Consider the following 11,750-nt stretch of genomic DNA (forward strand, 5'->3'; position numbering starts at 1 on the left):
CCTACTTGCTCTGTTGGCTCCTATCATCTATCTAGAGCCAGTTAGGTGCATCTCTTCCCAACTATGTATTCAGGTACCTCACACTGGTTTGAAATTGGCCATAGTGGGAGTATTTACACCATGGAAAATGGCAAACACTACATATCAAAGTTCCCCCAAAGTGGTTAAACGTTTAACACTACTCCACTAGCTCACTATCTAGAGTGTGCTCTGATAGTCATTCCTAGCTGCCACAGGGACTGGGGATTGTAGTCTTTATCCTAAGTAGGTATGTGCTCAGCTAAAATATCCAGGATTTTCTGACTATCCAGTGCTGTTTCCTAATAGTTTCTAAGAAATGATTGTTATTTGGGTGGCAAAATTCTTCTTTGTGTAAACTGATCCCTACCTTTGTTGGATATTAACATACTTTCATTATGTTTTAGTTGTTTATGTTTCCATTTTTCTCCTCTACATAAGGGCTCTAAGATCAGAAGATGGGTCTTATTATTGTGTATCTAGGACATTGCACAGTGCTTAGCATATAATAGATGCTCAATAAATAGTTATTGATTATATATTTTCACTTTATCTTGGGCTTTCTAGATATTGTCTTAACACATATACTTTAATGAAATCCTCAGGATTGGGGACCATTTGTCTTTGTACCCCTCGTTCTTATATGATGCCTAATCTATAATAGGCCCTCAATAAATGGCTACTAGCATGAATGGATGGATAAATATATGGAAGGACAAAAGGAAGGATGGATGTAAGGACAGTAGCTTCAGCTGTCTGGTGTTATAATATTGAGCCACTGTGTACTTTGTGCTAAGTATTAAGGATGCAAAGGTAGGTCCCAGATACTGGGAAGATACAGGCTATTGTGAAGACTAGCAAGAAGACAGAATATTGTGATAGAGCATGTAGGTGATAATGGAAGTAGAAAGAAATCCTCAGAAATGATTTATAGGGAAGTTGTATCCAGAACATTTGGTCTTGAGTCTTAAAACACAGAATCATGAGTAGGACCCTGGAGGAAAGGATAGAGAAATCAGGGAGGAAAGGCATTTAATGTCTTGACCTGGATTTGAATCCTGGCTCTGCCTACCATGTAACTTTGAAAAATTGGTTTCCTGGGAATGTTGCCATCATTTTATCTGTGCTTACATTGCTCTCCTGCTTGGAATGTTCTTCTCCCTTCTTTATTATAATTATGTAGTTTTTAATACTTCATTTTTCTTTCATGGCCTTTCTGAAGCCTTTGTATACTGTAACTTCTGCCTTTTTGAATGCCCGTGGTCTTGGTTTGGGCTGCTATACCAGTATCTTAGACTGGGTGGCTTAGACAAGTTATTTCCTACAGTTCTGGAGGTTGGAAGTGTGAAGTTGGGGTGCCAGTATGGTTGGGCTCTTGATGAGGGCCCTCTTCCTGATTTATAGATGACTGTCTTCTTGCTGTGTCCTTGTGTGATGCAGAGACACAGAAAACAAGCTCTCCTGTGTCTTCTTATAAGTGTACTAATCCCATCACGGTAGCTGCACCCTCATGATCTCACCCAAAGCTAATTACCTCCCAAAGGCTTCATCTTCAAATACCATCGCATTAGGGATTAGGGTTTCAACATATGAGTTTTGCAGGGGGGGGAGGAGCTTATGCACACAGGACATAGTCATGCAATCCATAACATCCTCACACTATCCTCTCCAGACTTTTTTCATAGAAATAAAGGTTCTTGTGTTATTTCCATTAATATGTATCTGTCTATATTGTACTGTATGTTCTTTGAGGACAGCAGCCCTATCTTATTCATCTTTATTTCCTAATGCCTAACAAAGTCCTGTACTGAGTAGGTATCTTGTACTTGTTAGTTCCCTTATCCCTACTCCAGCACTGTTGATTTATGTATTTTCACTGATAATTTCCTGGGAGTACCTCTCGAGTCATGCTCAAAGACGGCTGCCTATTTTAACTAAGGAAACCAGTTCTGGCCTGGACTAGATCCATATTTTTAAAAGTCTAGTGTAATCCTGTTTTGGGAGCATCACTCTGCTTGTATTGCGTCTAAACTTTTTTCTCCTAGATAATGAAGGTCTTAGAAAAATGTGACTTGTAATGTCTCTTTGAACTCTCTAGGGAGCTGTTTAAACTGCACCAAGGTACTTGCTACCAGGGAGTAGTACCCTGCAAGTCTGTTTCCCAGTCACACCTACGTCTAGCAGCAAATGCCTTTCAAATTTATCTTTGTAAAACCAAATGTTTTGCAGAATGTGGGAATGATAAGACCATCTATACCACTGTTATTCAGTAGAGCTTTCCACAATGATAGGAATGTTCTCTATGGTCTCTGTCTAGTAGTAGTGTGGGCCACTAGGCTGTGTGGCTTTGGCACTTTAAGTATAGATAGTACAGCTGAAGAACTGAAATTTAGTTTAATTTTAATTGATTTTAATTTAAAAAACCTCATGTAGTTTGGGGCCATTGTATTGCCCATGCAGGTGTAAACAAAGTCCAATGGAATACTGTTTGTTGTGGATTCTGGTGATGAAGAGCGAATGAAAGAGACAAACGTGAAGTTTCAATTCTTCATAGCCATTGAGTCACCAGGTTCTATTAGTCTCTTTCGTGAGTTCTCTTTCTATTCTTCCTTATTTATTTTCAGATCTGTCTGAAAAATGGCCATCACTCCCATTTCTAGCCAGTTCTAGAGACTTTGCAAAGTTGTTTCTTAATAAAGCACTCTTTAATCACCTTAATTATATTACTGGTCTGCTGAAATACCTTCCATGCTTCCCAGTTCTCTCCAGTACTCTTCAGTTCGCATTCACAATCTTAAGGGTTTGCTCCAGCTACAATGGTCAACTTGTTTGTACTTTCTTGCCTTTGCTATTTCTTCTGTTACTTAGATCACTCTTACCTAGCTTTAAGGCCTAAGTCTCAGCTCTCAGTTCAAGTCTTTCTTGAATCTTAGTTATCTTTTTAATCCTATTGTTCTTACCATTCCTTGGCAGTTAAGTACATCCTGTACCTTTTTTGTGTTGTCATATACAGCAGTACAGAAAATTTCAATTTTAAATTTATGAGAACATCCAAAACATGTTCCTGTAGAAATAATGAGATCTACTCTATATTTCAAGTTGCTCTGAAAAGTTTCTTTATTCCAATTATAGCTTTAATTCAGTAATTAGAAAAGTGCAGTCTACTCATAGCTTCTCCCATTTTTTCGTTCTTCTCAACTATTCTCTTAATACTCAGTTTTTCTTTATAAATTCAAAGAGGTTGTAATGGTCCCTGGGGATGGCTATGGCGTTGAAGGGTTGACATTTTTATTATTTGTAACTTGGAGTGTCAATAGCCTTAAAGGCAAGAGTTCATTCATTTATTTATTCTACAGATATTTATTAAGTACCTGCTATGTGGTAGACATTATTCTAGGGTTATTTCAATACAAAACAAATAAAAAACAGACAAATTTTTATCTGCACAGAGCATAAATTCTAGTTGGATATTTTATAATATTTACCCTTCCCCCAAACCAGTATACTTAGATATAAAGCTTAGTGTGTAAGCAAATAGTAAACATTCCATTTAGTACTAAATTATGATGAAAAACACTGTTTATGTCATTTAAGTTGTAAAGTTAAATTAATGTTATTATTTTAAAGTCTAAAGGTTGTTTCTTTTGTATCATTTGAAACAGAATATCCTGAAGATGTGGCTCCTACTGTGGGCTTTTCCAAAATTGACCTTAGACAAGGAAAGTTTGAAGTTACCATCTTTGACTTGGGAGGTGGAAAAAGAATTCGGGGAATCTGGAAGAATTACTATGCTGAGTCCTATGGGGTAATATTTGTTGTGGATTCCAGTGATGAAGAGAGAATGGAAGAGACAAAAGAGACAATGTCAGAGGTGCTAAGACATCCTAGGATATCAGGAAAGCCTATACTGGTGTAAGTAACATTGGTGTCATTGTAAACACAGAAGCGATGGCATTAGCCAATAAAGAAATTTACCTAAGTTACAAAATAAGCTCAATAAGTGAATAAGCTAAAATTGTCACATCCTAATGTAATAAAATGTGATTAACTGGGGATTGTTAATATAGTGAGGCCTTGTTAGGGACTAAGGATTGAGGCTATATTATGAAGAAGAGTTATACTTAGATCTTCTGGGTATTCAAATATAAACCCTTTGTTTTATTTGATGACATTTTATAAAATTGTGCATTTTGAAATGGCCTACTAACAAGGTTCTAGAATGTTTTTCAACTTTTTCCCCTCTTAATAACTTATGTGTTGCCTTTGTCTTGTTTTTCTTGAAGAGTATTCTTATTTGGAAGTTATTTAAAAGTTTTATTCTTCCAATGCCACATTGATTTCTAAATTTTTATTTCTGTATTTCCATATTGAATGTGTGATCTGTGTTGTTATGAATTTAGTCATATGCTTGTATTATTTTGTTCAGCTGCCTAAACATTTTTGAAAAAGTGACAAAGGACTTTTACACCCCCTGCCCTCACAGCCTTTCTGCACAGTAAACACCAGATGGTGCTATAAGACACAGAAAGTGAAAGTCCATTAAATTACTGTTAAAATCAGAGTGAGCTGAATGTGTGCCCTTGTCTTCTTGTGCCTTTTCCTCATGCTTGTTTCATTACTGAGGATTAAAACAAAACCAACCAGTTTATCATATGGTTAAATGAGAAATTGTAAGCAGTTTCTCAGTGGTCCTCAGTAGTTAATGAACATTTTTAAATGAGGCAGTTTGGAAGCTCTGATTACACAAAGTAAGACCTTATGGCATCGTTTATTAGTACAGGTTACATGGCTTAATTTTTATTTATGTAACCAATTAGTGAAGTTATTTAATTTGTGTAATCAATTCTCACCTTTATTGACTCTGAAGGAAACTTTAATAGACGTATATACAAGGAATGAACTTTGTTGAACCCCACAGGCTAAGATAGTCTCTACACATTTAAGCAAAGAACCAGTGACTTCTAAGGTAAAAAATGTTAATGACTGAGATGACTGATGCTTATGTGTAAAATAATTATGTGTTCATTTTTTACCTAATAGTCATTTATTTTATTCATTCATTCATTCATTCATTCATGTGTTAATTTAGCAAATATTTATTGTGCATCCACTATGTGCTAGGCATTGTCTTGGTGATGGGGATACATTTGGGAACAAAAATAATATAAATCCATGTATGACCTCAGAATCTTACATTCTAGGGAGTGACATACACAATAAATGTAATAAAAAGTTATATCGTACATTAGGTGATAAGTATATTGAAAAATGCAGGCAAAAGATCTGGGGTCCTATGGTGGTGGTATGACGGGGTATGTTACTTTTATAATTAGGATAATCATAGTAGGTCTTACTGAGGAGACGACAACGGATGGGAGAGAGGCAGTCATGCAGATGTATGTGGAAAAGCCGCGAGGCAGGAGCATGCAGTTCCTAAGTGACTACAGTTAGCACTGAGTAATCAAATAATGATCAATAAGGGATCTGCTGTCTGTCCTCTCACCTTTCTCACCTAGTAGATTATTGGAATAGAGGGGGAAAAAACTGGAAAACCACCAGCTAGGGGGTTGCTTCACCATTATAATTTGGTAGGCAGTGAGATCTCATGAGAGCTCATGAGAATTCATAATGATACTATAATATACTTGTGAAGTATAGGTTTGCCATTTGGCCAGTTTTTTCCAGGGCAATTTTACAACCAAAGGATTTTTACTAATAAAGGTAAACTGCTTTTTGAAATGAGTGTGCTTCAAAAATATGCAAAAATGTACAAAAAGTACACATTCTTAATAAATTTAATACACGTAGGGAAGAGTGAGTTAAAAAATGTTGATTGAACATGCAGAGCCAATCACTGCTGACATTTTGATGAATTTCCTATGGATATTTTTGCAAAATTTGTAATGTATACAGTTGTGTATAGTATGTAAAATTTTGTATCCCATCTTTTCTTTTTAAAAAAAAATATGTGTATATATTTTAATTAATTTATTTATTTTTAAGTAAGCATGATGCTGAGGTCGAGTCCCATGCTCTTCTGGCTGAGCCGGGCTAGGGGCCCCTGTACCCCTTTTTTTTTTATATGTTTCTAAATCCCTCTTAAATATCTATACAAAACCTGTATTTGGAAATTCTCCTGTTTACCTTTTTCTCTCTGACCTACAAGTAATTTCTCTTATTGATGTTACTGTCTTAATATCCTTTGAGTCTCTACTCTCTGTAATCCCTTGTGTAATCCCTCTGCACTTCTCGCCTGTGTTCCTGAGAGCAGCAGTCTCCTAAGCAGTCTCCCTGCAGTCCTGCCCATCCTCCAAGCTTTCCTCTACATTGCTAGCAGGAGCCTTTTTCTTTATTTGATGTTTTTCAAATTTACAAAATTTGATGTTTTACCAAAAAATTTGATGTTGTACGAAACTGGTGTATGCTTTAACAAGTAAAACAATGCAAAATTATATAAAGAATATGAGAGCTCTTTAAAATACACATTTGATCATTTTACAGTTCATCTGCTTACAGTTCTTCAGGTTGCCTTCACTGCTCCATGCAGCTAAATTCTGTTTAACTGAAACAACCCTAACCCATAATAGGTATGTTATTGAATACTCCACTAGGTAATAAATGGGAAGGGCCTCTGGCAGAACCCTGCTAAGCTCAGTGCTAGGACCTGGTGGGGTGTGGATATGGAGGGGGAGGGTACCTGAATTAGGAGGCAGCCTACAGTGCTCCTTGTCACTCAGCTGCTTCCTTCCAGCCCACAAACGTCTAGACCTATCATGGGCAAAATTCAATGACAGCATCTGATTTCTTCTGTTCATCCTGTCTGAGCCTAACCTCGCTGATTTAGGACCCACAGAGCCTCTCAGAACTCACTTCAATACCTAGATAACTTTCTCTTCCCACCCTTTAATGATGAACAAACAGCGAACAATATAAAACCTCTGAGAAGATTCAGCCATTCAACAGAAATAAACCTGAAAAATTAGAATATTGTCTATAGTCACAGAATTACAAATTGATGGAGCCGGGATTCATTCATGCTGTGGAAAGCCAAGTTAGGTGACCAGTAGCAGGTCCTGGGCAGTCTCTGGCTATGCCTGACTTGCTCTTGCATACCAGCCCGACAGCATGTGTCATTGCAAATGAAGCTTCAGCCAAAGTTCACTTTATGTCAGACTTGAGGGCTCTCTTGAAAGGTCAGAGTCATAGAACACCACCAGTCTTCTGCGTTTTATTAGCTCAGAAATTCTGTTTTACCATTCTATAGCATTTACTACTTAATGAGCATAATATTTTGATTAAAATCTCTGAAATAGTGGTGAAAAGTTAAAAAACCGTTTAGAGAGAACATGGAGAGTCTGGAACCTGGATTCTAAGAGCTGGTGTGAATTTGTTTATGACCCTGGCAAGTTACTGTCCTTCTTTGGACTTAGTGGTTAAATGCCTCTTCTATATTAAAAGTAGCTGTAAAATATTGTAATTCTGCTTTTGTATTTAGCTGTATATAATCATGTGAACCATACTTTAGGGTATTGTAAGAATGCATTTCAGTAAAAAAGTGAAAGTGATTAAAGAGAGTCAAAATAGATGCTATTCAAAAGTTCTGCTCTATAATCATGTTAACCTGTTTATTTACCTAGAAAGTGTTCCTTTTACTCTCCTAGTTACAATAGAGATTAACCTATACTCTGGTTAATGTATGAATTATTTGCCCTCATGTGCCCCCCCATACTCTTGCTTTAACAGTTTATAACTTAATTTTTTAAAAAACTGAAATTAGATACTCTGGACAGATAAAGACCTTTCCAATAGAAAAAGTAAACAACTTTTGCAGTTGTATCAAAGCACTGGAATCAACATAATCCCTAATTTCTTTTTTAGTTGACGTATAATATTAGTTTCAGGTGTACAATGTAATGATTCAACAATTATATATACATTACAAAATACTCACTATGGTACGTGTAGGTACCATCTGTCACCATACAGTGATTACAATATTATTGACTCTATTCCTATGCTGTATTTTTCCTTCCCAACTTATTTTATAGCTGGAAGTTTTAACCTCTTACTCCCTTGTACCTATTTCACAACGCCCCCATCCCCCTTCCAGCAGTAAGCCCAAATTTCAAGCTCAGCACATACCATAGAAATTTTTCATAAATAATATAAGGCACTTTTTGTTGACTACTTCTGGAAAGAGCTGAGCTGAAGCTTCCCTTTTTTATGGTTGAATCTCCTGATACATAAAACTCGGATAACTCTGGAGATCCAAGGCTACAATTTTCTCCCAGGATAGTAACAATTCTCCTTGTGTTAGCACACTTGAACTCTTGGAATGATGCCACTTTCTCATTACATACTGTCTGTTTTTCTGTAGAGCTATATGACCTAACTTTGGACCAAACATTGTGAATTAGATGCTTTGCAACAAAAGTAATATAGAGGAGTTTCACTCAGGGAAGAAACACAATATCTGTGATATGATCTTACTAGGTGTTATGAACATTTCAATAAAAAAAGAAATTTTTGACCCAGAGGTCTTTGCACCTATGATAGCCTCCCAGGACTCCCTGAAATCACATACATAGTCCTGAGCGCATGTGCATTTTTCCTTGGGAGCAGATCCTAGCTCTCATCAAATTCCTAATGGATTTCATGACCAAAAAGGTTAAAAACCATGGCAGTGAGTTTCCATATTAGGAGAAACAATAACCAGGGTTTTATTATTACTTTTCCAGTGGAAGATTTTTGCCTTGAACCTTTATATGCCTACTTGAGTCACCTTTTTTCTAGACAGTATTACAGAAAAAAATTAGTTTGCAAATTTCTTTGAGTCATATTCTTTATTATAAGTCCTTAGAAGTTAACTAAGGTTATGGATTATCCTAATACTGTCATTAGAATTTGAGGAAAATGCACTTTTACCAAGTTAGACCTTTACATAATAAATAGGAGAACTTGGGCCTTTTTTAGATTGCTAGAAACTCATAAGTATGCAGATATGGACTACCTAGGTCATTTAATCCCTTGATCCTTAGATGTAGTGGTGAGTCCTTTAACTTACTATTTTTACCATCTGAAAGCCCTACTCTATGTATAGGGCCCATAGGGTTTAAGATTTCTCTTTTTGCAGGGGAACCGTACCAAGCTGTCATCGTCATCCTTATTTCATTATATTGTTGACTCACCTCCAAACTTCCTTACTGAAGTCTTACTTTTGTCTCTACTGGCATCAACTTCACTCTTAGCAGCTGTAGTTTCTGGTGAAGCTTCTCAGCTGGTTGACTTCCTAGGTAATTTATGCATAAGGAAACTTCAGAGGTTCCCATCCTTCCCTTCCCCACCCAAACACACTTTATATAAAAACAATATAACAAAGAGAAACCTGTTGGTAGTATTGTTAGCAGGATGTTTTCTGGGGACCATCTGCATCAGCATCAGCCCAGACCTTTTAAATTTTGAGGGTGGGGCCAGGGAATGCTTCTGGGTTATTTTCACACATTCTTCAGATCATTCTGATGCACAGCAAAAGTTGAGAGCTACTGGTGTAGGGGAAGGCCTGGGCTTTGGAGTCAGGCCTTGGGCAGCTTGCTTTCTGAGTTTCCATGTCTACACTTGTAAATAAGTATTTTAGTATCTGTGTTTTCATGTGAATTTCAAATGAAGCATTTAAAGCAGCTAGTGCAGTGCTTTATTAGTGTTCTGTAAATGTGATGATGGATATGAATAGTTATTGTTGATGATACGCTGTGCCTGGATGGAGATCGCTTAGGAGAGCAAGTTTTAAAGTGTCTCATCATAAGAATTCAGGCTACATGGAGCTTTTGATTACAGAAAATGACATAATTTAGTAGGTGAGAATGAGCCCAAGTGCTCATAGTAATTTTACCAGTAGATTTCCTAATATTGTACCTCTAATGTTTAGTAATTTTTTCTGTTTAAGGTAGTAATTTTAATGAAAAAAATTACTTTTAGTGCCTGTTGAGTGTATGAATAAAATATATGCAAAATGTTCAACTAATTAAGTATCCTGTTGTTTTTGTTGCTAGGTTAGGGTTATTATTATTATTTTTTTTAAGATTTTATTTATTTGAGATAGAGAGAGAGCATGAGCAGGGGGAAGGGGCAGATGGGAAGGGAGAAACAGACTCACTGCTGAGCAGAGAGCCCGACCTGAGCTGAGGACAGACACTTAACCGACTGAGCCACCCAGGCACTCCTCCTTTTTTTTTTAAGATTTGATTTTTAAGTACTCTCTACACCCAACATAGGGCTTGAACTCACAACCCCAAGATCAAGAGTCACATACTTCTCCGACTGAGCCAGCCAACCGGGTGCCCCAGGGTGATTCTAATTGGTTTTAAGATATAATAATGAAAATTGTATGTGATACGTGTGATGTATTGCTTTGCTCTGAATCTTTCTGTGCTTAAGTCTTGCTTTAAGAGCACTATGTACAGATATAAATACTATTAGAAAATTACTATTTTTCAAACCAATTATGCTAGTGAATAGTAAATAATACTTAATATTCTCAGTTTCCATGACAAACAGTTTAAGAACAATTATAAACAAGTGTCAGTAAGGTACTAGATAAAAGATTATAGCTCAACTTTAGAAGGAACAGAAGAAATTTATTACCACCTGATTAGGTGGGGAGTTTATTGTTGGTTTTATATTGATCTTTTTTTTTTTAAATCAAGTTCTCTAAACATTTGGAGTTGACATGTGAAACATCTTTTTCTCCAGTAATACTTGATAATTGACAGAGTAGAAAGCTCTTCGATTTCTTCGTATTTTATAATTTAAAATTTATTTTATAGTGTTAGGATGTATGTATATGTATATTCTGGTTCTCCCTTAGTCCCATTGTGCTTTCGGTTAATAATTTTGCCTCAGTTCTTTAGGAAGTAGAAACTATTACATGAGAATTCTCTCATTTAGGACCATCAGATTTGCTCAGTTATCTCTGTCTGCTTTTATTCCTGAATGTTGCCTTCTCTCCAATTACTTGGAAAAAGTGCTTTGGCTCCAGTCCAAGGCCAGCTCCTCCAATTGTACTACAGATTCCACCCCTTTCTACTTTTGCATATAATCCCTTCCCTTTCTTATATCAAGAGTGTGGCTCCCTGGATCATTCCCATTAGCAGGATGTGCTCTTGTGTTTCTTAACTTTAAGTTTTATGGAATCCTTTGACTCTGCATTTCTCTTCAGCAGTTAATTCCTTTTTATAGTCCTCTATTCACACAGCTGGAAAGAAGAGTTTATAGTGGCTGCTGTACTTCTTCACATCGCATTCTTTCTTCAACATATTCCACTTGTGCTTCTATCCCTACAGTTCCTTGAAACTGCTCATGGTGGAGTCAATAAATTATCTCCACATTGCCAAATCCACTGTGAGCGGGCTGTTCTTATTTTACTTCAAGTTGACTTTTTCCTCAGCTTTGTTCTCTTACTACTACATTGCGGCACACTTTTTTGGTTTTCCTTCTACTTCATTGATGGTTTCTTCTCAATCTCCTTTATTAACTCTTCTGCTTTAGATGGAAATTTTGGAATACCCCAGGCTCTTTTCTGGGGATCTGGTTTTTTACATCCACAAACTTTTCAGGTGATTTCACTCTAAATACTTACCTTAAGTACTGTTTACTCAAATGATCCAAATCTATACTTCTAGCCCTTCCCTCTTTCAAGAGCTCCTAGTGATATAGCTAATATCTTAGAAACCTCT

General features: G+C 36.5%; 1 protein-coding gene across 5 annotated transcripts in view; it reads left to right on the top strand.

The window, feature by feature from the left end:
• The window catches only part of ARL13B (ADP ribosylation factor like GTPase 13B), a 67,681-nt gene that overhangs the window by 17,966 nt on the left and 37,965 nt on the right, over window positions 1-11,750 (top strand). For 4 of the 5 annotated variants that reach the window (XM_002929314.4, XM_011237327.3, XM_034657101.1 and 1 more), the window contains one exon: window positions 3,681-3,930. The exons of the other annotated variant lie outside the window; for it this stretch is intronic. In XM_002929314.4, the coding sequence (XP_002929360.2) occupies window positions 3,681-3,930 (250 nt within the window). The remainder of the gene's footprint in view (window positions 1-3,680; window positions 3,931-11,750) is intronic. 5 annotated transcript variants of the gene reach the window in all.

Source organism: Ailuropoda melanoleuca, chromosome 1, assembly GCF_002007445.2.
Source record: "Ailuropoda melanoleuca isolate Jingjing chromosome 1, ASM200744v2, whole genome shotgun sequence".
NCBI lineage: Eukaryota > Metazoa > Chordata > Mammalia > Carnivora > Ursidae > Ailuropoda > Ailuropoda melanoleuca.